The 27385-nt window shown below is 45.2% G+C and overlaps 2 protein-coding genes across 10 annotated transcripts in view; one reads left to right on the forward strand and one right to left on the reverse strand.

The window, feature by feature from the left end:
• The window catches only part of HGSNAT (heparan-alpha-glucosaminide N-acetyltransferase), a 46105-nt gene extending 35038 nt beyond the window's left edge, over window positions 1-11067 (forward strand). The window contains exons 11-18 of the mRNA XM_032618365.1: window positions 763-878; window positions 3043-3164; window positions 3505-3631; window positions 4691-4777; window positions 6446-6523; window positions 7122-7192; window positions 7282-7394; window positions 8040-11067. Coding sequence (XP_032474256.1) covers window positions 763-878; window positions 3043-3164; window positions 3505-3631; window positions 4691-4777; window positions 6446-6523; window positions 7122-7192; window positions 7282-7394; window positions 8040-8221 — 896 coding nt within the window. The 3' untranslated portion in view covers window positions 8222-11067. The remainder of the gene's footprint in view (window positions 1-762; window positions 879-3042; window positions 3165-3504; window positions 3632-4690; window positions 4778-6445; window positions 6524-7121; window positions 7193-7281; window positions 7395-8039) is intronic.
• A 14355-nt stretch (window positions 11068-25422) lies between these two features.
• Window positions 25423-27385, reverse strand: part of INTS10 (integrator complex subunit 10) — a 36950-nt gene continuing 34987 nt past the window's right edge. For 8 of the 9 annotated variants that reach the window (XM_032618321.1, XM_032618323.1, XM_032618322.1 and 5 more), the window contains one exon: window positions 25423-25811. In XM_032618321.1, coding sequence (XP_032474212.1) covers window positions 25655-25811 — 157 coding nt within the window. In that variant the 3' untranslated portion in view covers window positions 25423-25654. The remainder of the gene's footprint in view (window positions 25812-27385) is intronic. The other variant, XM_032618327.1, reaches the window with a different exon arrangement.

Raw genomic sequence — 27385 nt, forward strand, 5'->3', positions numbered from 1 at the left:
ACAGTAAGGCTGTTGTTCAAGGGTCCACCTTGCCATCACCTGAATGCCCCCGGGCTGCAGGAAAGGTATGACATCTCTGTCACTGAGTGGCGTGAGAGGGACAGGAAAGCTGAGGGAAGGATGTGAGCCCTGTTCTGGGGACCAGTGTCGGAACTGGGGAAGGCAGCGGCCACCGTCCTCAAGGGGCTTACGGTGTCATTAGCAGAAAGAAGACGTACTTATCCAGGCAGGTGCCAGGTGAACCCCTCAGGCAAGAAGCACTAAGGCTTCAGGCGACGGGAGGAGGTGGGGTGCTAAGGGAAGGTGTCACAGAAAAGTCCATTTGATGGATCACCCAACAGAGGGCCGCTGTTCCCAGGAGGACACACTGCGGGGGTCCTTACAGGGTTACCCTCGGGCAGTGATACAGTCACGTAGCCTGCATGGCAGGGACAGTCCACGGGCTGCGCTGGGTCTGCAGGTTCCTGCTGGATGTGAGTTGAGTCCACACTCCTGATGGGAAAGGCCGGGGCGGGGTGGGGCAGGGCTTCAGGGCCGAGGGCGTCCACGCTTTATCCCCACACCGAGCTGGACCCTTGCTCTCAGCCCAGCCTCACTGCCGTGTGTGAGCCAGGCCCTTGACCACGTGTGTTTCCGTCTCCAAGAGCTTAACTTCCTCAGGTGCAATGGAAGTCTGTCTCCCGCCTCAGGAAACAGTGGTGTCGTCTTGGGGTGAAGTGAGCAAGTGCTGGCTGACACCCCCGTACCCTGTGCATCCCGCAGTGTCCTGGGAGAAGACGCGCATCCCCGGTGTGCTCCAGCGGCTCGGGGGCACCTACTTTGTGGTCGCCGTGTTGGAGCTGCTCTTTGCCAAGCCCGTGCCTGAGATCTGCACCTCGGTGAGAAACCCTGCATTATAAAAGGGGGAGAGGTCCCTGTTTAGGTGCTAGAACTTTCTTTAGTTTTGAGTGCAGTACCAGAGACTACAAGACTCTTTAACTCAGTCAAAAACATTCTTTTTTCTCTTCAATTAGTTATTTTTATTTAGTCTTTATATCAATCTTCTTTTAAATTGTGGTAAAAAACACATAACATGAGATCTACCCTCTTAACACATATTTCAGTTTCCATTAATCAAATGAATGTGATGGCGTTAAATAACATCACCATCTTCTAGTTGGCTGGTCCAGCCTCTTGGGGGAATTACTGCCATTTTTTCAATTTCCTGGTGGTAAGGATACACAAAAACCTCACAGAACATTTCAGTGTCTATACACATGCTGCAGAGGTTCGACTTGGACAGTGCCAATGTCGGGCCAGGAGATGACAGTTCCGCCCTGGGCCGCTTCCTGTTTCTTCTTTGTAAGAAGTATGTGAGCATCTCACCTCCTTTGAAATTACTTTCTGTCTCATTATAAATTGCTGAGTTGAGTTTACTCAGGTGACAACTATTTTTTTTCCCCCAACGGAAGTAAAACTTCAGGTGGAAATATTTAAATTCTTCCATTTGGGGTCCTACTTCACAGTAAGTTAATAAAGCTGTATTTGTTGTCCAACTCCTTCCTGTGTGGGTAACTAGCAAATTCATCACTGAATCCCTGGTTCTCTTGGTTGTTCCTGTAATGATCCCTCGGTTTTACGTGCTTGGAGAGCATTTACACTTCACTCCTTCACACCACGCCCCCCGACCCCCGCTGGCGCACCTGTGCCCTCTGCTGTAGGCTATGGAAGGCACGCAGGGGCTCCATGTGCACATGTAAACCTGACCTTGCTGGCTGTGGGGAACCGGAGGGTCTGCGAGGCTCATCCAGGTCCCACAGTGGAGCCCAGGACTGGGGGGACACCAGTAGTGGTGGGCTGCACCTCTCCTTCCCTCAACCAGAAGAGCTCCAAAAGCTTAAATTTTATTTTCCTTTTTAAAAATATAGCTATATTTCTTTTAATTTAATTTAATTTATTTTTGGCTGTGTTGGGTCTTTGTTGCTGCGCGCAGGCTTTCTCTAGTTGCGGCGAGCGGGGGCTACTCTTTGTTGCTGCACACGGGCTTCTCGTTGCGGTGGCTTCTCTTGTTGCGGAGCATGGGCTCCAGGTGCGTGGGCTTCAGTAGTTGTGGCTCGCGGGCCCAATAGCTGTGGCTCGCGGGCTCTAGAGTGCAGGCTCAGTAGTTGTGGCACACGGGCTTAGTTGCAGCGCGGCATGTGGGATCTTCCCGGACCAGGGCTCGAACCCGTGTCCCCTGCATTGGCAGGCAGATTCTTAATTACTGTGCCACCAGGGAAGTCCGTTTATTTCTTTTTAAAATAATAGCTTTATTGAGATATAATTCACATACCATAAAGCTTACACATTTGAGGCGTAAAATTGCGGGATTATTTAGTATATTCACGGAGTAGTGCAGTCGTCACCACTGTCTAATTCTAGAACAATTTCGTTATCCCCCAAAACACCCTGTCCTCACTACCAGCCGCTCTCCAACCCCAGGTCCCCCCAGCCCTAGGCAACCCCCAATCTACTCTCTGTCTATAGATCTGCCTGTTCTGGACATGTCCTAGAAATGGAATTACAGAATATGTGGCTTTTTGTGTCTGGCTTCTTTCATTTAGCAGAATATTTTTTGAGGTTTATCCATGTTATACCATCAGTACTTGATTCCTTTTTACTTCTGAATAATATTCCATTTTATGAATGTACCACATATTGTATCCAGTCATCAGGCGATGGATATTTGACTTGTTTCCACTTTCTGGATATTACGCATAGTGATTCTATGTCCATTTGTGTACAAGTTTTTGTACGAACATCTCTCTTCAGATCTCTTGGGTATAGGAGTGGAATTGTCCACTGATTCCTTCTTACCTGGCATTTTACTGTGCTATATCATAAGAGAGATGAAGCATCTAGACCACATGCCACATATGGAATAAACATGCGTCTATTTTGTGTTACTACCATAAAGGCCAAGAGGAGCGTCACAGAGAATTTTCTGAGTACACATACTGCACTGTGTATTGTTTCCCATTCGACTTGCATTTAGTTCACGTTTTTTACGCCCCGCCCCTGCAGGAGAGAAGCTGCTTTTCTCTGCTGGACATCACATCCAGCTGGCCCCAGTGGCTCTTCATCCTGATGCTGGAAGGTGTTTGGCTGGCCTTGACCTTCTTCTTACCTGTTCCCGGATGCCCTACGTGAGCCAGCCCTGCGGGAATCCCTTTTTTGCCAAGTCCGATTTCCCACATTGGGACCTCCCTTCCTCTCTCTCCTCTCCCCTTGTGTGGGAGGGGGTCTGGGCACGTGTCCAGAGGCCTGTCTCCGTGAGGTTTTCCAGGGTCGGTGGGACGGACGTTGGGCCCCCCACCTTACCCTTCGGGCAGCCGTCGAGTCAGGGGCCCCGCAGTGGACGTGCATGGCGCCCCGGGGTCGTCAGGCTGGTGGGTGTTTGCGGCTCTTTGTGGGCGCGCACATCACCAGTGTACATCCCCCTGCTCCTAAGTCTGGAGGGTGAAGTGAGTGTTCTCGCTTCCCCAGCGGCTATCTGGGCCCCGGGGGCCTCGGAGATTGGGGCAAGTACCCGAATTGCACGGGGGGCGCTGCCGGCTACATTGACCGCCTGCTCCTGGGAGATCATCACCTTTACCAGCATCCGTCCTCGGCTGTGAGTGAGCCCGGCTCCGACTTGGAACCAGACACTGAGGGGAAGGAAGGGAAAGGGCCAACTCCGAGCTGTGTCCATGAAATAGACTCGGATGGAACAAAGTTTTATTTGAAAAGTTGGCTGACTTTATGGACTTCAGTTTAATGTTGGTTGTGGGCGGCGTGTAGGCATTTCTTTGGCTGCCTGGTGTCAGGTGTGCAGCAAGGTGCTTTCTTGTACATCTCAGGTATGGGGACAGCTTCCTGTGAGGGAGGTCTGTCAGGCAGTGCTTTTGGGATCAGCACGTGTGGGTCTGGAGGAAACACGACGGGGCAGTGGGGACAGCCACACGCAGGCCCCCGCTGGTCTCCTAGGGGCTGGGGCGGCCCCTCAGGGTTGTTCTCAGTGGGGTGAGGGACCAGGCCCTAGACATCCCTGGTGGGATGTGATGGCCTGGCCAGAGGGCGACTCCTGAGGGGCAGCTGTCTTCAGGGACAAATCCAGAAGCTGCTGAGAGCTTTGGGCCATGGATACGTCTAGCAGCCGGGGGAGTGGATGCTTTAGTTGCAAAAGGGGTGGAATGGACAGGCGGAGGCCAGATAGCTGGGCAGTGCCTTCCAGCACCCACTGCAATGACTGGTTCCAAATTTCTGCCGTTTCTACAATAACGATTTCTTTTATAATGAAATAATACAAAGGTATTTTTCTTATCGTTATCTGCCTTAAAAGAAGAAAGGAAGCTGTCAATGTTACAGTAGAGTTGGCCGCAAAGAGTAAACCTGAAAATTAGAAGGTGTCATGTGTGGTGTTTGAAGCTGGTTAGGGACGTGTAGTGTCACAGCCACAGGGCCCAGCACGGTCTCCCATGTGGGGAGAGTGTCACATGCCAGAGTGTCACATGCCACACACTTTCTTGGCCAGGAGTATTCTGCCCGTCATCCCCATAAGTTAGCAGTGAATTTCTGCAGCAAAACCAAAAATATTGAATACTGGGGTGTATCCGAGTTTGCATTTTGTCTGTGAGTTGTGTGCTTTTTGTGATCCTTGGGTGAGTCCCGCCTTCTTGTCCTGCCCTGTCAGGTGCTTTATCACACCGAGGTGGCCTACGACCCAGAAGGCATCCTGGGGACCATCAACTCCATCGTGATGGCATTTTTAGGAGTTCAGGTATTTGTTCATTTCATGAGAATGCATGTTCCTGACAGTTCGTGGTTATTGCTTCATTACTAATCCAAAAACCATTTGATTAAAATAAGTAACTGGAAGCACATCTTCTGTGTTTCAGACCTAATAAATTCTGTTTATATTTGACAGGTTGTCAAAACCGGAGGTTGCTAAAATTTAGCACTTTCGAATAATTAGGTATAATTCCTATATTCTCCAAAGAAGTCATTCATATGGCTCATCTTGGCAGTGGGTACACAGCAGCCCCTGGCTGAGAGGGGTCCCTGCTGGGCTGGCAGTCTTTGGAAGGTCACCTGTCACCTTATGTGTACAGTTGACACAGTTTCAGGTTATGGCTATTTTATGCCAAAGTCAGTACAGGTTGTTCTTGGCTTCTCTCACATGTTTTGTTAGGATTCTGAGCAGTCTAGATTTTCCTTGCTGAAGTTCTCCTTATTGGTGTTTGAAACTATTATTTGAGGGGAGATGATGGGGAGGGGAAAGACCGGGTCCAGCCTCCTGGTGGGGGGGGGCTCTGCAACGGTAAAAATGCTCCATGTGTGCTGTCCATGTGGCCGCTGAGTCCTCAGACATGGCTGGTCTGACGGAGGAACTGGTTTTTAATTTTACGTCATTTAAATTTAAACTGAAATTGTCACAGGTGGCCAGTGGCTCCCACGTGGGACAGTGCAGGTCTACAGCATATACATTTTGGTGATGAAATAATTTCCTATTTAGAGATACTGCCTTTCTCTCTGCAGCACTTTAGAGTTTACATTGGGTGCTTTTATTCATAAATGTATTTAATCCCCCCATGTGCTCTCCAGGTAAATCTGCGCCTGCAGGAGAGCCGAGGGTGGGTGCAGAGGAGTGCAGCCCGGCGCCGGGGCCTGGACTTGACCCCACTTACTAGCCGGGTCATCCCGGGAGTGTTACTGCACCCTCTGTGATTCAGTGGCACCTAAATAAGTAGGCGCACCTAAATCAGTTAATTCACATAAGGTTCTAAGACCGGGACATTCATAAATTTTAGCTATTTTAAGTTATTATTAACACTTTCTCTGATGTTTTCAGAAATTAATTCCTAATTTGCAGGGGGGCGGGGCTATGCAAAGTCCAGATTTTTCTGTTTTTAAAGTGTTTCCCTGCCTCTGGGTCCACACTGTTCTGTCCCTCTTCTGTACCCCTGCCAGACTGGGCCATCTTGTAGGCCAGCCTGAGCTGGTCCCTTGTCACTTTGCGGGGGGAAAGTGACTTTCCTTGGCTCCCATCACCTGTGGGAGAAAGCTCGTGCCTACCTGCTCCCACCTTCCCACCTCTGCCCACCCCCAGCCTTTCTGAATTACCTGCAGCACCTCGGGGAGGCTGTGTGTTTTCACCCGTGTGACATACTCCTGTGCATGCTGTTCCTTCCTGCCCAGACACGGTTCCTGCTTTGCGCTCATATCCTCAGCCTGGCGGTACCTCCTCTGCGCATCCCCTTCCCTCCCTCCCTCCCTCCCGCCCCAGTGGTCCCTGTGCCTCTAGGCCTCCACTAGCCAAGGGCAGGGGTACCGTTCATCCCCTTGACAGGTGAGTCCGCCTGTCGAGCGGTTAGGACAGTGGATGAGTATGAAATAAGAACACGTCGTAGGTGATTCTCTTGGTCATACTGTGCGTTTTCTTCCCCAGGCAGGGAAAATACTCCTGTATTACAAGGATCAGACTAAAGGCATCCTGATCAGATTCGCTACCTGGGGTTGTTTCCTTGTAAGTAGCGGATGGTCCTCTCCGAAATTCCTTCTCTTCACACATACACATTTCAAAGACATAAAATGTTTAGTGGCCGACCGTGGGATAGACAGCAGCTGTCACTTCGCATCAGTAACATTCTTCACTTGAATATCAGAGAGGAAAAGTCTCGACACCTAAGTTCTCAGGTTGATTTTCTTAGGAAAATGTCTTTATAAATAAGTCAATGAAGATATGAGGAAATGGAGCGGAGGTGTGGGTTCTGGTGGGGACCTTTGCCAGAAGGACCAGGCCAATGATAACAGGTTCACTGGGGGCAAAAGATAAGCTTAGCTGTTCTTTCACCCCTGACCTGGCAGCCCTGTTTCCTCCACGGATTCACTCCAGTTGATAAGGTCGTTTACCTTCAACTCAAGAGTAATGCTGAAAAGAGGTTTTTTGGAGAACATTTTTAGTTACACATCTTAAAAATGTTTTTCCAGTTAAAAGAATAAAACGGAGGGCACAGTTTTCAGCCTTCCCTAAGCAATTAAGTCACTCCTTTTCTTCAGTTTTGAACCACAATTGTTTCTTGAGGTGATGTAAAAAACTTTAACATCTTTCTCCCCGCTTCTAGGGGTTTATTTCTGTTGCTTTGACAAAGGCTTCCGAAAATGAAGGCTTTATTCCAGTAAACAAAAACCTCTGGTAGGTACAGAAAGCCTGTCGTTTTCACATCCGGTCGGGCTGGTGTTGGATGTGCTCTCGGGAGCCCTGAGATGCCCGTTGTCCCCCAGGTCCATCTCCTATGTCACCACGCTGAGCTCCTTCGCCTTCTTCATCCTTCTGGTCCTGTACCCCGTTGTGGATGTGAAGGGGCTGTGGACGGGAACCCCGTTCTTCTACCCTGGTGAGTCCCCCCACCAACCGGCCCCAGGCCTCGTGGAGGAGGGGACCCAGCGGACGGGCCAGAGGCCGCGGGTGCCGGGTGTGTCCAAGGTGCCGACCGAGGGGGTCCGAGGGGGTCCATGCAGGGCGTTGCTGGGCCTGTCCCCGAGCAGCGCCACCTCGTTTTACCATTTAGGTTGTGGGATCATAAATGCACCCCTCTGGCCGCTTCAGGCACATCATCCAGTCCCTCGAGCTTTACAAACAGGGCCGTGCTTTCTCATGTAAACCCCCTGCCCTACAGGCGGTGCCTAAGAGACACCACGCGGAGATGCACGGGTTCTGCCCGAGACGAGAGACAGCAGATGACTTCAGTGACTCGTTTCAGCCCCGAGTCCAGTAACAATTACGCTCACTGGTCCTCAAGTTTTCTGTGTAGAGAATATAAATGAATAATTCTGGCTTTCCTTTCAAATTTGGTATTCCAGAATTACACTTACCAAAGGAATGTTTTCTAATAATTTTTGGATAAGGTTCACACTCAAATCTCTAAGATTCGCATCACTTATTTTTGGTGTAGCCAATAACAAGTGGACACTTTTTCTTTTTTCACTGAACTAAAGGCAAATTTCAAGAGTTAAGTCGATAACCAGCTGTGTTTCCCCAGGAATGAACTCGATCTTGGTGTACGTGGGCCACGAGGTCTTCGCCAGCTACTTCCCCTTCCAGTGGAGGCTGGGGAACAACCAGTCACACAGGGAGCATCTCGTTCAGAACATAGTCGCCACTGCACTCTGGGTGCTCATCGCTTACGTTCTCTACAAGAAGAAGGTGTTTTGGAAAATCTGAGGCCCCAGCTGAGATGTGTTGCTAGCAGACGACAGGGCCTGGGGCACCATTAAAAGGAGCCATTCGTTATAAAACTGCATATTTCCAGGTTATTGGGGGAGATGCGGACGTGCTCAGGCTGGTTGATTATCCGACGTGGCTCATCTGACTCTGTATACGTGAGACTCAGACATCTGAAACGTAATTGTCTTTTCTCTCCATCTTCTGTAGAAATGGATGCCTTTGCAACTTCACTCTAAGGATTTCTCCTCTAATTTTTCACAAGGGAGTTAACCAGGCCATTTTGCTTCTGTGACCACCTAAGGTCTGACCTTACTGATCTTTCCTGCAGACTGTCTTTCTGTGCTGGTCCACGCCGACCAAGATACCACCGTTTCTGTTGTGTCTGACTGTGAAGCTCATTGGGTATAGTGTGTGGTAACATAGTCTAACATATTTCAGTTACGTACAGTTTAGTATTTCAAGAAATTCCAAGTAATCTCCTTTCAGATCTGTAAGTAACTGGTGGGTCCAAAAAAATGCCTTTCTATCAGAAGCCATTTTCTCCTTTTCCTCATTTGAAAAACAAGTGAAACAGTAGATGTGTTATTCCCAGCCACCCTTGCATATACCTATCTCTCTACCCACCCACCTCCTGTCTGCCTGTCTGTCTTTCTGTCTGTGTGTCTGGGTGGTAGCTGGTCCCCCAGGCCATCCTCTGACTCTAGGAAGAGAGAGAAGCTCATGGTCTCGGCCGGGCTCCTGCTGTGGCATCCTTGCCGGGTTAGACGCAAGGCAGGTCCCCTCACAGCGAGGGACACGGTGCTGCCCGCTCAGCTCCCCTCCAGCTCTGAGATCCAGTGGGGTGGGAGACATCAGTGGCATTTCTGAAATCCTTAGAAAAATAATTTTGTTACAGAAAACTCTTCAAAATAAATGAGAAGTTTAAAAAACTCTCATCAGAGTAACTCTTTTCAGAATGACCCTCCACAGTGGAGGCAGCTTTCCTGCTTGGAATCACCAAAGTGCAGAATTGTTTCTCAGGAGTGAAGGAGGAGAACACAGGGGACCAGCACCCCCATTTTGCAGCATCCTACTTAGGGATTTCCTGTGAGAATTCCACATTGAAGGAAGATGTGGCAATAGGTTGTACTTTGGAGCATCCTTGCATGGTGAGACGGGGTCACTTCGACCTGTCCCCTGATGTCAGCTGTCACCCTGCATGGATAGTGAGTTTCCAGCTACCCCGTCTCTACCCGAACTCTCATCCCAACTTGTGCCTGTCCACCTGGGTGTCCGCCAGCATTCAGGCTTCCCCCTCCACCCTCTCTTCTCAAACACAAGCCTTTCCGGCTTGGATTGTCCCAGCTCTGTGAACAGGTGACCCTCTGTCTCTCGGATAAAACTGTCTTTCACCCGCTTTACCTCCTCTGTCCCCCTTTCCCATGTTTAGTCATTGCCAAGTCGTCTCAGTTCTCACGGTCACTGCCTGTAACTCTTGCCCAGATGCCAAGAGGAATCATTTTTCAACTGGCCTCCTTCCCTCAGTCCCTCCTTCTGTAAAGCCACTGTCCACTGCCCCAGATTACACTTCATAAACAGAGCTGACTCACATCACCTCCTTATAAGCACTTACACTGAAGTTGGAACAGCTTTGCTGGCAGGCAGAGCCGTCCTCCGTTGAGCCCAGCACACCTTCTCGGCTATGTCCAGCCCCCTGGACCCAGCCTGCTGCTTGCAGCCCCATCAGCTGCCTCCTGCCCCTGAGTTTGATTAGTCCCCTTAGTTTTCTCCCATCGACCCTTGACCTATCACATTCGCCCCCTGCTTCTAAGGCATCTTCTCTAATCTTAGTCTTGTCCCTAAGTAATATTTCCTTGCTCTGAGTTCTCGTAATATCTGATTGGGCTCAATCTTGTGGCACTTGTTGCTCTCTGCCTTGTATGACAGTGATTTGGGTACATGACCAGTTTCCCACGCTGGCCTGTGAGCTTGTGGAGGATAAGGCACATTCTTCATGCACGCCACAGTGGCCCGTGCAGAGCAGGCGCTAAATAAACTTGTGAAAGCAAAATGGGGTGGTGGGTTTGCTTTTCATAGGTAAAATTTCGCGTGTATCTGGAGCTAATGTGTGTGTGTGCGCACGCGTGCGCGTGGGGAGAGCCGTCATCTTTGAGGAAACCCCTCTTTTGCGGTGCACATTTGTGGGTGGTCATGGCTCTGTCATCCCGAGTCTCAGCAGGTAAGGCTGAGCTGGGCCTCTCCAGAAGCAGTTTTCAAGTCGGGGTGCCCATCGGTTAGGATGTCTTGAGCCGGATGGAGCAGGAACTCCCCATCCAGCTGGGTTATAAGCAGAACATCGCACATAAGTGGTCCCACGGCGGGTGGGCTCCTGCTCAGGTCGCTTCACGGCTGAGATGCCCACCCCACTGCCATCACGACAGACACACACACTCGGCCAGCGCCACACGGGAGGGAGTGGGCATCCCCTCTGTGCCTCATAACGTTATTGGCCGGAAAACGCTCCCCAAACTGTGCAAGACCAGCCGTGACGAGGGAGCTTGGGCTGGCCTGGCCCAGGGCTGAGCGGGGACAGCTGGCATCTCCCTGGGGAGGGCAGGGAGTGTGCAGGGTGAGCGGTGGAGTGGGACATGGCAGTGGGGACAACCGTGTGCAGCGGTGGCTGCAGAAAACCCATGTCACAGTGCATCCTGTGGGGAAGTTGGGTGGAGTCCTTGTGTAACAAAGCAGAAAGTACTGTCCTGGAGTGGGAATGTAATAATTTGACATTGTTTATTCATTTTTTGCACTTATATTCCTAATTCCGCTTTATAATTAGGTGAATAAACTGCTGCTCTTACACTTGACCTCACTTCATTCTGGCCCATAAAGGGCCTCGTTCATAAATGCACAATAATCTGGTTTGTATCAGATGGTATCAGCTTAAATGAAAGTCAACATACTATTTTTTACTTTTCCTTTAATGTAGTCCTGTTTTCCAAATAAATGGGGGCGACAAAAGGACTTTGAGAAATTTTCTCAACAAATCAAACTGCCTTTCAGAAAGAGATTTCCATCAATCGTAAAAAACTAGGGGTAGATCTTTAAAAATCCTAAGCAGTACGCTGTAGCAGCCATGGTCCTGTGAACAATGCAGCTTCTGAGGTTTAAAACACACCTTTTGTTTAAACTTTGAAATTAGGCGGGAAGACGCATCGCCAGTGGTTGTCTTCAGCTGCATAGCTGTGCAATCTGTTTTCACTGGTGTAGCAAGCCACCATTTTTCTCCCGGTAATCAGTTTTTGTTGGGCATTAGTTCCAAAACATTGTTTTTCTTCAGGCTACATGTGTTTCCGATTTCAAAGTTGATAGAAATGCTAGATGTTTGCGTCATGTCATAAGATGCTCCAGACCCTGTAACCCCCTTATCTAACTAATTATGTATGTTGCCAACACTGCGCCAGATTAAAGATGCCAGCATCCCGCTAGCTTTCCTTTGCAGAATCTATCCCAAACGCAGCTGTAAGGACAGCTGGCCTCACTCCCCGCAGGGCCGAGCCCACGGCTTCCCACGGTGTCCATTACCATCTCGGGTCTGGTGGGATTCTGTCCTGACCGCTGGATTTTCTCGACAGAGGTCAGTTCTTTTTCTATTTTCCCACCTTTCATGGCTGTTCGTTCTTGCATTTTATCTTATTAGAGGTCACACCCTTCCACTTCCATAAATAAAGAGTTTTCCTTCTATTTGATTAAACTCTGTATGTAATTTGGCTTGTAAAGTGGTACCTCCGTCCAAATCCTGCCTATTACAGCTCTGCCCAGGAGACAGCTCACATCAGTTTAACAAATCACAGGCAAAGCCAGCCCTTGTCAAAGATGAACAAAGCCAGAGGCTGCTAAAGTGGTGAGGCCAATGGAAAGAGGGTCCAGCGTGATTGGAACTAGTTGCCTGAAACAAAAGGCTGGAGTTTGAAAGGCTGACTGGCTTTGGAAAGGCACTGGGAGCTGGGACGGGATTGGTCCACGTGACTGGGCCACCTGGGTTTGTTCACTGGCGCTTTTATGGAGGAGAAACAAACTTCTATCCTTATGGCAGGAGGCGGTGGTGCCACATGAAGCAAGGTACGCACGGAATTAGTCCCCATCCTCCCCAGATGTTTACATTTCAGAGAGAGCTCCTGGAGGAAACAGTTCTGGGTGGCAGTCTCACATCTCAGAGAACAGAGGGTGGGTTGAGCACTGCAAGCTTTCTAAAGGAGCAGAGTAAATTCTGGCGGTGGCAGCTTTCTCAGGCAGACGTTTTAAGGGCCCTGGGATCATCCCAGGACACTCCTTCAGCTGCTGGAAGGCGGTTGCCCTTTGGTTGAATCTCTCAGTGCAGGGCTTGGACGGACCCTCCTGTGCCAGTGGTGCGAGCCCTTCCTCATCTGCACACTTGGTCTGAGTTTCCATTCTATCCTGTGGCCCTTTTCCTGCAACTCTGCACAGCAACGCACCACCGAATTAAAAAAAAAAAAAAAGATGATTGGTTCCCTTTTATCTGGTCCCTACACACGTGCTGTCCCCCCAGACGCCGATCTGAGGAAGGGGTTATGAAACCAAAAGGTGCCAGAGTGTTTACTTTGAAAGTTGCTACGGGCAACGCACGCCATGTTTGTAAAAACAACAGGATGGTTTAATATTTGTAATCCACTCATATCACAGTGATAAGCACTTTAAAATGAGCTAGTTGAAATATTTTCTGAAACCAGATGTCTATTCCTTAAACCACTATATTGATCTAATTTTATTTTTAAAAATTTTATTGAAGTATAGTTGATTTACAATGTCATGTTAGTTTCAGGTGTACGGCACAGTGATCCAGTTATATAATTCTTTTTCAGATTCTTTTCCCTTAGGTTATTACAAAATATTGAGTATAGTTCCCTGTGCTATACAGTAGGTCCTTGTTGTCTGTTTTACATATAGAATGTATATATGTTAATCCCAAACTCCTAATTTATCCCTCCCCCTTCCTTTCCCCTTTGGTAGCCATAAGTATTTTTTCTATTTCTGTTTTGTAGATAAATTCATTTGTATCTTTTATTTTTTAGACTCCACATGTAAGTGATATCATATGATATTTCTCTTTGTCTGACTTATTTCACTTAGTATGATAATCTCTAGGTCTTCTTGCTGAAAATGGCATTATTTCATTCTTTTTTATGGCTGGTACATTTTATATATGTACCACATCTTTATCCATTCCTCTCTCGATGCATACTCAGGTTGCTTCTAGGTCTTGACTGTTGTGAATAGTGCTGCTATGAAATTTGGGGTGCATATAACTTTTCGAATTATGGTTTTCTCCGGATATATGCCCAGTAATGGGATTGCTGGATCATATGGTTGTTCTATTTTTAGTTTTGTAAGGAACCTCCATACTGTTCTCCACAGTAGCTGCACCAATTTACATTCCCACCAACAGTGCAAGAGGGTTCCCTTTTCTTCACACCCTTTCCAGCATTTATTATTTGTAGACTTTTCGATGATGGCCATTCTGACTGGTGTGAGGTGATACCTCCATGTAGTTTTGATTTGCATTCTCTAATAATTAGTAATATTGAGCGTTTCTTCATGTGCCTTTTGGCCATCGGTATGTCTTCTTCAGAGAAATGTCTATTTCGGTCTTCTATGCATTTTTTGGACTGGGTCATTTGGTTTTTTGATATTGAGTTGTTTGAGCTGTCTGTACCTTTTGGACATTAATCCCTTGTCAGTTGTATTGTTTGCAAATATTTTCTCCCATTTTTTGGGTTGTCTTCATCTTGTCTGTGGTTTCCTTTGCTGTGCAAAAGCTTTTAAGTTTAATTAGGTCTCATTCATTTATTTTTGTTTTTATTTCCATTACTCTAGGAGATGGATCCAAAAAGATATTGCTGTGATTTATGTCAAATAGTGTTCTGCCTACATTTTCCTCTAGCAGTTTTATACTATCCAGTCTTACATTTAGGTCTTTAATCCATTTGAGTTTATTTTTGTATATGATGTTACAGAATGTTCTAATTTCTTTCTTTTACATGTAGCTGTCCAGTTTTCCCAGCACCACTTATTGAAGAGACTGTCTTTTCTCCATTGCATGTTCTTGCCTCCTTTGTCGTGATTAATTGACCATAGGTGCATGGACTTATTTCTCGGCTTCCTATCCTGTTCCACTGAACTATGTGTCTGTTTTTGTGCCAGTACCATACTGTTTTCATGACTGTAGCTTTGTAGTAGTGTGAAGTCAGGGAGCCTGATTCCTCCAGCTATGTTTTTCTTTCTCATGATTGCTTTGGCTTATTCGTGGTCTTTTTTGTTTCCATACAAATTAATTTTTGTTGTTCTAGTTCTGTGTAAAATGCCATTGGTAATATGGTAGGGATTGCATTGAATCTGTAGATTGCCTTGGGCAGTGTGGTCATTTTAACAATATTAATTCTTTCAATCCAAGAACATGGCATATCTAACCATCTGTTTTTTCATCTTCAGGTTCTTTTATCAGCATCTTATAGTTTTCAACGTACAGGTCTTCTGCCTCCTTAGGCAGATTTACTCCTAGGTATTTTATTCTTTTTGATGTGATGGTAAATGGGATTCTTTCCTTAATTTCTCTTTCTGATCTTTCACTGTTAGTGTATAGAAATGCAGTGGATTTTGGTGTATTAATTTTGTATCCTGCAACTTTACTGAATTCATTATGAGCTCTAGTAGTTTTCTGTTGGCATCTTTAGGATTTTCTATGTATATTATCATGTCATCTGCAAACAGTGACAGTTTTACTTCTTCCTTTCCAATTTGAATTCCTTTAATTTGTTTTTCTTCTCTGATGGCTGTGGCTAGGACTTCCAAAATTATGTTGGATAAAAGTGGTAAGGAATTCCCTGGCAGTCCAGTGGTTAGGACTTGGCACTTTCACTGCTGTGGCCCTGGGTTCAGTCCCTGGTCAGGAAACTAAGATCTTGCAAGCGGTGTGGCATGGCCAAAAAAAAAAAAAAAAAAAAAAAAATTATGGGAAGAACACAGCAAGGAGGCAGCTGTCTGCAAGCTAGGAAGGGTGCTCTCACTAGAGACCAATCAGCCGGCATCTTGATCTTGGACTTCCCAGCCTTCAGAACTCAGTGAACAGAGAAGGTGGGCTGTGTCGTGCCTACAGACCTGGATCAAGACCTGGATCGAGGAGGACCTTCTGCTCTGTAAGGAAGAAGCCCAGAGTCCCGGTGGGTGGAGCCAGGATGCCCCCAAGGCCTTGAGGACACAGAGCAGCTCCCTGAGCATAGAGCCAAGACTGAGAAGCATGGGCAGTCCCTCCCACCAGGAAACTTGCACAAGCCTCTTAGATAGCCTCATCCACCCACTTCAGAGAGACCCACTTCAGACCTAGGGACACATTCAGACTGAAAGTGAGGGGATGGAAAAAGATATTCCATGCAAATGGAAATCAAAAGAAAGCTGGAGTAGCAATACTCATATCAGATAAAATAGACTTTAAAATAAAGACTGTTACAAGAGACAAGGAAGGACACTACATAATGATCAAGGGATCAAACCAAGAAGATGATAGAACAATTATAAATATATATGTACCCAACATAGGAGCACCTCAATACATAAGGCAACTGCTAACAGCTATAGAAGAGGAAATCAACAGTAACACAATAATAGTGGGGGACTTTAACACCTCACTTACACCAGTGGACAGATCATCTAAACAGAAAATTAATAAGGAAACACAAGCTTTAAATGACACAATAGACCAGATTTAATTGATATTTATAGGACATTCCATCCCAAAACAGCAGATTACACTTTCTTCTCAAGTACACATGGAACATTCTCCAGGATAGATCACGTCTTGGGTCACAAATCAAGCCTCAGTAAACTTAAGAAAATTGAAATCATATCAGGCATCTTTTCTGACCACAACACTATAAGATTAGAAATCAATTACAGGGAAAAAAACGTAAAAAGCACAAACACATGGAGGGTAAACAATACATTACTAAATATCAAGAGATCAGTGAAGAAATCAAAGAGGAAATCAAAAAATACCTAGAGACAAATGATAATGAAAACACGAGGATCCAAAACCTATGGGATGCAGCAAAAGCAGTTCTAAGAGGGAAGTTTATAGCTATACAAACCTACCTCAAGAAACAAGAAAAATCTCAAAGAATCTAACCTTACACCTAAAGGAACTAGAGAAAGAAGAACAAACAAAAGCCAAAGTTATCAGAAGGAAAGAAATCATAAAGACCAAAGCAGAAATAAATGAAATAGAAACAAAGAAAAGAATAGCAGAGATCAATAAAACTAATAGCTGGTTCTTTGAGAAGATAAACAAAATTGATAAACCATTAGCCAGACTCATCAAGAAAAAGAGGGAGAGGACACAAATCAATAAAATTAGAAATGAAAAAGGAGAAGTTACAACAGACAATGCAGATATACAAAGCATCCTAAGAGACTACTACAAGCAACCCTATGCCAATAAAATGGACAACCTGGAAGAAATGGACAGATTCTTAGAAAGGTATAACCTTCCAAGACTGAACCAGGAAGAAATAGAAAATATGAACAGATGGATCACAAGTAATGAAATTGAAACTGTGATTTAAAATCTTCCAACAAACAAACGTCCAGGACCAGATGGCTTCACAGGTGAATTCTATCAAACATTTAGAAAAGAGCTAACACCCATCCTTTTCAAACTCTTCCAAAAAATTGCAGAGGAAGGAACACTCCGAAACTCATTCTATGAGGCCACCATTGCCCTGATACCAAAACCAGACAAAGATACTACAAAAAAGAAAATTACAGACCAATATCACTGATGAATATAGATGCAAAAGTCCTCAACAAAATACTAGCAAACAGAATCCAACAACACATTAAAAGGATCATATACCATCAAGTGGGATTTATCCCAGGGATGCAAGGATTCTTCAATATACGCAAATCAATCAATGTGATACACCATATTAACAAATTGAAGGAGAAAAACCATATGATCATCTCAATAGATGCAGAAAAAGCTTTTGACAAAATTCAACACCCATTTATGATAAAATCTCTTCAGAAAGTGGGCATAGAGGGAAACTACCTCAACATAATAAAGGCCATATATGACAAACCCACAGCAAACATCATTCTCAATGGTGAAAAACTGAAAGCATTTCCTCTAAGATCAGGAACAAGACAAGGTTGCCCACTCTCACCACTATTATTCAACATAGTTTTGGAAGTTTTAGCCACAGCAATCAGAGAAGAAAAAGAAATAAAAGGAATCCAAATCGGAAAAGAAAAAGTAAAACTGTCACTGTTTGCAGATGTCATGATACTATACAGAGAGAATCCTAAAGATGCCACCAGAAAACTACTAGAGATAATAAATGAATTTGGTCAAGTTGCAGGAAACAAAATTAATGCACAGAAATCTCTTGCATTCCTATACACTAATGATGAAAAATCTGAAAGAGAAATTAAGGAAACACTCCCATTTACCATTGCAACAAAAAGAATAAAATACCTAGGAATAAACCTACCTAAGGAGACAAAAGACCTGTATGCAGAAAATTATAAGACACTGTTGAAAGAAATTAAAGATGATACCAACAGATGGAGAGATATACCATTATCTTGGATTGGAAGAATCAATATTGTGAAAATGACTGTACTACCCAAAGCAATCTATAGGTTCAATGCAATCTCTATCAAATTACCAATGGCATTTTTTACAGAACTAGAACAAAAAAATCTTAAAATTTGTATGGAGGCACAAATGACCCCAAATAGTCAAAGCAGTCTTGAGGGAAAAAAACCAGAGCTGGAAGAATCAGACTCCCTGACTTCAGACTATACTACAAAGCTACAGTAATCAAGATAATATGGTACTGGCACAAAAACAGAAATATAGATCAATGGAACAGGATAGAAAGCCCAGAGATAAACCCACGCATCTATGGTCAACTAATCTATGACAAAGGAGGCAAGGATATACAGTGGAGAAAAGACAGTCTCTTCAATAAGTGGTGCTGGGAAAACTGGACAGCTACATGTAAAAGAATGAAATTAGAACAATCCCTAACACCATACACAAAAATAAACTCAAAATGGATTAGAGACCTAAATGTAAGACCAGACGCTATAAAACTCTTCGAGGAAAACATAGGAAGAACACTCTATGACATAAATCACAGCAAGATCTTTTTTGATCCACCTCCTACAGTAATGGAAATGAAAACAAAAATAAACAAATGGGACCTAAATGAAACTTAAGACCCTTTGCAAAGCAAAGGAAACTACAAACAAGATGAAAAGACAACTCTCAGAATGGGAAAAAATATTTGCAAATGAATCAATGGACAAAGGATTAATCTCCAAAATATATAAACAGCTCATGCAGCTCAATACTAAAAAAACAAACAACCCCATCCAAAAGTGGGCAGAAGACCTAAATAGACATTTCTCCAAAGACGACATACATATGGCCAAGAAGCACATGAAAAGCTGCTCAACATCACTAATTATTAGAGAAATGCAAATCAGAACTACAATGAGGTATCACCTCACACCAGTTAGAATGGGCATCATCAGAAAATCTACAAACAACAAATGCTGAGAGGGTATGGAGCAAAGGGAACCCTCCTGCACTGTTGGTGGGAATTGAAATTGATTCAGCCACTATGGCGAACTGTATGGAGGTTCCTTAAAAAACTAAAAATAGAATTACCATATGACCCAGCAATCCCATTACTGGGCATATACCCAGAGAAAACCATAATTCAAAAAGACACATGCACCCCAATGTTCATTCCAGCACTATTTACAATAGCCATGTCATGGAAGCAACCTAAATGCCCATCAACAGACAAATGCATAAAGAAGATATGGTACATATATACAATGGAATAGTACTCAGCCATAAAAAGGAATGAAATTGGGTCATTTGTAGAGATGTGGATGGATCTAGAGACTGTCATAGAGTGAAGTAAGTCAGAAAGAGAAAAACAAATATTGTATATTAACGCATATATGTGGGTCCTAGAAAAATGGTACAGATGAACTGGTTTCCAGGGCAGAAATTGAGACACAGATGTAGAGAACAAACGTATGGACACCAAGGAGGGGGGAAAGTGGTGGGGGGGTGGGTGTGGTGATGTGATGAATTGGGAGATTGGGATTGACATGTATACACTGACGTGTATAAAATGGATGACTAATAAGAACCTGCTGTATAAAAAAATATACAAAATAAAATTCAAAAAAAATAAAGTGGTGAGAGTGACCATCCTTGTCTTGTTCTTGATCTTAGAGGAAATGCTTTCAGTTTTTCCTCATTGAGAATGACGTTAGCTGTGGGTTTGTCATATATGGCCTTTATTATGTTGAGGTATGTTCCCTCTGTGCCTTCCTTCTGGAGAGTTTTAATCATAAATGAATGTTGAATTTTGTCAAAAGCTTTTTCTGCATCTATTGAGATGATCATATGGTTTTTATTCTTCAATTTGTTAATGTGGTGTATCATACTGATTGATTTGCAGATATTGAAAAAATCCTTGATCCTTGGCTTATATCCCACTTGATCGTGGTTTATGATCCTTTTAGTATATTCTTGGATTTGGTTTGCTAGTATTGTGTTGGGGATTTTTGCATCTATGTTCATCAGTTATATTGGCGTGTAATTTTCTTTTTTGATGGTATCTTTGTCTGGTTTTGGTATCAGGGTGATGGTGGCCTCATAGAATGAGTTCAGAAGTGTTCTTTCCTCTGCAATTTTTGGGAATACTTTCAGAAGGATGGGTGTTAACTCTTGTCTAAATTTTTAATAGAATTTGCCTGTGAAGCCATCTGGTCCTGGACTTTTGTTTGTTGGGAGTTTTTAAATCACAGATTCAATTTCAGTACTTGTAATTGGTCTGTTCATATATTCTGTTTCTTCCTGGTTCAGTCTCGGGAGATTGTACCTTTCTACGAATTTGTCCATTTCTTCTAGGTTGTCCTTTTGATTGGCATATAGTTGGTCGTAGAAGTCTCTTACTATCCTTTGTATTCCTGTGGTATTAGTTGTAACTTCTCCTTTTTCATTTCTAATTTTATTGATTTGGGCCCTCTCCCTTTCTTTCTTGATGAGCCTGGCTAGAGGTTTATCAATTTTGTTTTCTTCTCAAAGAACTAGCTTTTAGTTTCATTGATCTTTTCTATTGTTTTCTTCATCTCTATTTTATTAACTTCTGCTCTGATCTTTATGATTTCCTTCCTTCTACTAACTTTGGGTTTTGTTTGTTCCCCTTTAGTTGCTTTAGGTGTAAACTTAGGTTGTTTATTTGAGATTTTTGTGTCCTGAGGTAAGATTGTATTGCTATAAACTTCCATCTTAGAACTGCTTTTGCTGTGTCCCACAGGTTTTGGATCATCATGTTTTCATTTTATCTCTAGGTAGTTTTTAATTTCCTCTTTGATTTCTTCAGTGGTCCATTGGTTGTTTAGTAGTGTATTGTTTAGCCTCCATGTGTTTGTGTTTTTTGCAGTTTTTTTTTCTTCTGGTAGTTGATTTCTAATCTTAGAGTGTTGTGGTCGGAAAGGAAGCTTGATATGATTTTTTTCTTCAATTTATCAAAAATTGCTTTCTGGACCAGCATATGATCTATCCTGGCGAATGTTCCATGTGCACTTGCAAAGAATGTGTATTCTGCTGCTTTCACATAAAATGCTCTAAAAATGTCAATTAAGTCCATCTGATCTAATGTGTCATTTAATGCCTGTGTTTCCTTATTGATTTTCTGTCTGGATAATCTGTCCATTGATTAACACCACTGGGGTGTTAAAGTCCCCCACTATTATTGTGTTAGTGTAGCATTTGCCTTGTATATTGAGATGCTCCTGTTTGGGGTGCATATATATTTATAATTGTTATATCTTCTTCTTGGATGACCCCTTGATCATTATGTAGTGTCCTTGTCTCTTGTAACAATCTTTAAAGTCTATTTTATCTGATATAAGTATTGGTACTCCTGCTTTCTTTTGATTTCCATTTGCATGGAATACCTTTTTCTATCCCCTCACTTTCAGTCTGTATATGTCTCTAGATCTGAAGTGGGTCTCTTGTAGACAGCATATTCATCTCTTGTTTTTATATTGATTCAGCCAGTCTATGTCTTTTGGTTGGAGCATTTAATCCATTTACATTTAAGGTAATTATTGATATGTATGTTCCTATTGCCATTTCCTTAATTGTTTTTGGTTGTTTTGTAGGTCTTTTTTCTTCCCTCCCTCTTTTGTTCTCTTCTTTTGTGGTTTGATGACCATCTTTAGTGTTGTGTTTGAGTTGCTTTTTCTTTTTTGTTTGTGTATCTATTGTAGTTTTTTGGTTTGCATTTCCCATGAGGTTTTGATACAGCAGTCCATATATATACAAGATTGTTTTAAGTTGCTTGTCTCTTAATTTCAAATGCAATTCCCATTTCCTGCATTTGTACTCTCCTCTTCTCACGGTGGCTGGTTTTGATATCATATTAGTGTGTGGATGACTTCCTACCTTTACTGTATGTTTTGGTGAGCATTCCCATTTCATCATTTTCTTGTTATGACCTTTTCTTTCCTGCTTAAAGAAATTCCTTTAGCATCTGTTGTAAAGCTGCTTCATGGTGCTGAATTCTTTTAGCTTTTGCTTGTATGTAAAGCTTTTGATTTCTCTGTCGAATCTGAAGGACAGCCTTGCTGGGTAGAGTGTTCTTGGTTGTAGGTTTTTCCATTTCATCACTTTAAATATAGTGTGCTACTCCCTTCTGGCCTGCAGTTTCTGCTGAAAAATCAGCTTATAGTCTTATGGGATTCCCCTTTATGTTATCTGTTGTTTTTCCCTTGTTGCTTTTAATATTAATATTTTCTCTTTGTCTTTAATTTTTGTCAATTTGATTACTATGTGTCTTGGCATGTTCCTCCTGGGGTTAATCTTGTATGAGACACTCTGTGCTTCCTGGCCTTGGGTGACTGTTTCCTTTCCCATGTTAGGGAATTTTCAGCTATTATCTCTTAAAATATTTTTCATGCCCTTTCCCTCTCTTTTCTCCTTCCTGTATAATGCGAATGTTGGTGCATTTGATGTTGTCCCAGAGGTCTCTTAAACTGTCCTTTTTTCTTTTCATTCTTTTCTCTTTATTTTGTTTTGCATCAGTGATTTCCACTACTCTGTTTTCCAGCTTACTGATCCGTTCTTCTGCCTCATTTATTCTATTGATTCCTTCGAGTGTATTTTTCATTTCAGTTATTGTATTCTTCAACTCTGTTTGCCTGTTCTTTATATCTTTTCTTTGTTAAAGACTTCTTGTAACTTCTCACTCTCTGCATCCATTCTTTTCCTGTGTTCTTGGATCATCTTTAGGACCATTACCCTGAACCCTTTCTCAGCTAGATTGCCTGTCTCCACGTTACTTAGTTGTTCTTCTGGTGTTTTATGTTGTTCCTTCATCTGGAATGTATTCCTTTGCTGTCTCATTTTGTTTACATTTGTTTGCATTTTTATTTATGTGGTAGGTTAGTTATTTTTCTTGATCTTGGAGAGGTGGCCCTCTGTAGGAGATGTCCTATGTGTCCCAGCAGTACACTCCCCTCTCATCACCCAAGGGCCAGGGACCAGGTGGTCCCAGAGTAGGTTCTGATCTGCGTTTGTGGACTCAGTTCTGCAGACTCTGGGATCATAGTTTTCTTGCTTCTGGTATCTGCCCCCTGGCGGATGAGGCTGGTCTAGCAGCTCGTGCAGCCTTCCTGGCGGGAAGGGCTGGTGCCTGCCCACTGGTGGGTGGAGCTTGGTCTTGGCCCTCTAGTGGGCAGGGCCATGTCTAGAGGTAGCTGTGGGATCAGGAAATCTTTAGGCAGCCTGTCTGTTGATGGGTGGGGCTGTTTACCCCCCCTGTTGGCTTGGCCTGAGGCATCTCAGCACTGAGCCATAGGCTGTTGCATAGGGTCAGGTCTTGGTGCTAATGAGCCAAGCAAAATGTCTGCCTCTAGTGAGTTCACACAGGTGAACACTCCCTGATATGTTTGCCACTAGTTTTCATGACCCCAGAGAGAGCCACAGGCGCCCCCTCCCACCTCCCCAGGAGAACCTCCAGGACCAGCAGGTAGGTCTGGCCCAGGCTCCTGTGAAGTCACTGTTTTTGCCCCGAGTTCTGGTGCACGCAGGACCTTGTGTGTGCCAAGAGTGGAGTCTTTGCTGCCCCTAGTCCCGTGGAGCTCCTACAGTCAAGCCCAACTGGCCTTCGAAGCCAAATGCTCTGGGGGCTCCCCCTCCCAATGCTGGACCCCCCAGGCTGGGGAGCTAGATGTGGAATTCAGAGCTCTCCTGTGGGAGAACATTTTTTAAAAATATTTATTTGGTTGCATTGGGTCTTAGCTGTGGCTTGCGGGCTCCTTAGTTGTGGCACATGAACCCTTAGTTGTGGCATGCATGTGTGATCTGGTTTCCTGACCAGGGATCAAACCTGGGCCCCCTGCATTGGGAGCAAGGTGTCCTAACCACTGTACCACCAGGGAAGTCCCCTGTGGGAGAACTTCTGCAATATAATTATTGTCCGGTTTGTGGTTCGCCCACCTGGGTGGTATGGGATTTGATTATATTGCAAGTGAACCCCTCCTACTGTCTCGTTGTGGTTTCGTCATGTCTTTGGATGTAGAACATGTTTTTGGAAGGTTCCAGTCTTTTATTTTGATGGTTCTTCAGCAGTTGTGATTTTGGTGTGCTCATGAGAGGAGGTGAGCTCAAAGTCCTTCTACCTCACCATCTTCTTTTCTTTCCTATTGATTTTTAAAAAATATTTTTTTTTGCAGCATTGGGTCTCCGTTGCTGCACGCATCTTTCTCCGGTTGTGGCGAGCAGGGGCTACTCTTCGTTGTGGTGCATGTGCTTCTCATAGTGGTGGCTTCTCTTGTTGCAGTTTCCCATCGATTTTAATAAATCTATAAAAGGGTCTTATATAGAAAGATTTCTAAAATTTTTGTGCACGGTAATGAAACCATGCCCCACAGGGTTGACAGAGACTGGTGACTAACGGAAGTTCCCGAGCTTCTCACAGAACAGCAGCAAAGGGAACAGCTTAAAAACCCCTGTGGCCTGCTTTCACTGAGCAAGCTCACTTTGGTTATTTTCCTTTTCTTCCTCTTTAAATGCACGCCTCCCAGCCTCCCGTAGCCCAGGAACTTGTAATCAGCTCCTGCCCGATGCGAGCTGGCTAGGACCGGTTGGGACCACTGCTCCTGAAACTGGGCCTTGGGGGTTCCCATGAACAGCCTCTGCTGCCAGAAGTCTCCACCCTCACATGGCGCTTGGTGCCTCCACTGTGAACGTGCAGACGCACGAGCCCAGATGCCCCCGCACAGAACACCCAACACCTCATCTGTCCCCACTCCCAAGACCACCCTGCTCACAACACACATACCCCGAGCCCCTTGCCTTCGGGCAGGCAGACCTGAGACTCGTTCCCCTGTCTCTTCGCTTGGCTGCCTTAGGAATAAAGTCTTTCTCAGCTGCAAACCTTGGCCTCTCAGCATTTGGCTTGTTGCATGTTGGGCCAACGGGCCTGGTCCGGTAACAGTAACTGAACAACTTCTTAGCTCTTTCATTCTTACATCCCCCCAGAAACAACTGTTCATGTGATGCTTACCTGATATATTTCAGGAACAGCAAAAGAAATGAACCTGACCCCTGACCCCAGTGTTGTACTTAGAAGTGTGAGGCCCCATCCCAAGTGTGTCACGTCACTGGCTTTACAGCCAGCTGGGAGGGAAGGGCCAGTGCCTGTATTTCCCATGACAAGCTTGAGGGACATGAATCTGTCCCTGGTACGTGGCAAGTAAAGGGCTGGGCAGAACCAGGCTGGAGGCTAGGCTGTCTGGCTCAGGGCACCCAGGTGACAGCAGCCGACGGGGAGGGGAGGCGCCCTCCACGGGCCACTGGGCAGGACCCCCACCCCGGCCCCCCACGGCGGCTTCAGTGGAAGTTCACTCAAGTTCATCCTGGCACAAAGGATTCTGGGGTTAAAACTTCCTGAAGGAAAAGGTCTAGCATTATGTTGATATGTGATATTCACCAAAACCTGACTGTGGAAAAGAAAATCTCGAGAACATGGAAGGAAATGCCTTTTTAAGTAAAGTACACTCTTGTTCAGAAACTCTAAGAATTAAAAATAAAATTGAAACCCCCCCCACAAATTTAGGATGATTTTATTTACAAAACAGGTTCTTTTGTTTTACAAAAATTACAAAATACGACAAAAATAGAAATAGCTTCTTGGACTGTTGGGAACTACTTCTAAGCGACCAATGAGTTAAAACCCCGATGGTCTTCCTCTTTTGAAGAGCGATGACGGCAACGCTCATCTGCGCTTTATGTCTCCCCAGAGCCCCGCGGCTGTGGGCTGCCTCTGGCGGGAGGGCCGGTCAGGCCAGAGTCTGGAGCAGCAAGATCTTCTCGTTGACGCAGAACCTGTGCAGCACCAGCGTCAAGTTCTCCCCACAGCGGGACACCTGGCGCTCCATGGCCAGGCGGAAGTCCTCCTTCACGCCCTTGGTGATGCCCCGGGTGACCGTATGGTGCCTGGGGCAGCAACAGGGAAACAAACAGACACCACAGTTAGCACGGCAGCACGGGTCAGTGACTCTGGGGCAGGAGAACAGGCTGCCTCAAATCTAGCGAAGAGTTTAAAAAAGCAAAAAGCCCCAACCAAACAGCCTCCACTGCCCGCTCCTCTTCAGAAAGACTTAAAGCCGGAGAGTCGTCTTCCCCACTCAGGAAAAGGCTATTCTAAACATCGCATGTTTGGCGAGATGCTGCCTGCTTGGCTTCTAACTTCTGCAGCCCTGACGCTGTACCTCCCTCTGTGACTCGTGCACAGTTCAGTTACTTGGGGCTGACGGAGTCCAGACCACCCTGGCCACACAGTTCGGGTCCAGCCAGGCCAGCTGAGCGCAGAGGCAGCAGCGGGGAGGGGGATGCCTGAGCGAGCGTGGCCATGGCCGCAGCCCCCGGCCAGTGCCCCGTGACAGGCTGCGGGCCACAGGCGTGTCTCTCTCCCTGTGATGCCAGGACGGGACAGCTCCTCCAGGTCTTTTCGCGAAGAAGCAGGAGGACCTGGGGCCCCAAGACAAGAGTCCGGCACCGGCAGGGAGAGAGCAGCAGAGTCGCTGATGCAAAGCTTCCTGAGGGCCTGCTGGGGCCCGGGAGCCCTGCATGCTGGGCTGGGCTGGGCCGGTGGGAGCACAGGTGGGTCCTTCACAACGCCCTGGAGGGTGGGCTTCAGAGAAGGAAATTACAGAGGAAACCCCAGGAAACTCCAAACACCAAAATGAAGGAAGCAAAAGAAAAACCTAGCAAAATTCAATGGGTTCAATCAAAAGGAAAGGCGTTTTAACTACCAGTTAGTAATTTGGTAGATTTAGACAAACAGAAGCCACCTCCATCCTCCACTCCTACTGCCTAACTTCCCTAAGACACAGTCATGGGGATTTAAAATTAGATTTTTAGGTACTGGCCAAGATTAAACTGTTAAAACCACTCTAAACTGTTTCTGTTTTTAAAACTTGAATTATATAAAGTAAGTACAACAGAAGTCAGAAAGTTGCAATGTAACAGAAGGAAAAAGAAAACCCAAACAGGCTTTGTTAGAAGGGCAAGGTATTACAGGACACCCTACAACGCCCATGGACAGTTTACAGAACCACACAGTGAGACAGCACAGCCAGTTCTCTGTGGACATCTCTAATCAGGTCTGGCTGGTGACTCAGTAGTAAGTGCAGTGTCAGTGAGCCCCGCTGGGAGCTCATGCAGCCCCTTTATGCTGCCCTGAGATACTGCTCTCGGGGGACCCAGACTGCAACCCCAAATGGGAGCCCCCCCTCTGACCCACTGAAAGACGCTGGTATTTGCAGACACTGAGCTAAAGGGCATGGATGGCTCCAAGCACACGCTCCCCTTAATACTAGTAAAAATGTAATAAAATGCTGTGTCCTGCTGGTCACGGGCCAAAGGTGTTGTTTCCACATATGAAGAGTGGTACAACTCAACTGTATTTCTATCAGAGTCTTTATTGCTCTGGCAAGTTTGGATGAAGAAGAGGACGAATTAGCTTTTGTGGTTTAAGACCAGGATAAGTCAACTAGTAAATGTAGCAT

Source organism: Phocoena sinus, chromosome 21 (assembly GCF_008692025.1).
Source record: "Phocoena sinus isolate mPhoSin1 chromosome 21, mPhoSin1.pri, whole genome shotgun sequence".
In the NCBI taxonomy this organism is placed as follows: Eukaryota; Metazoa; Chordata; class Mammalia; order Artiodactyla; family Phocoenidae; genus Phocoena; species Phocoena sinus.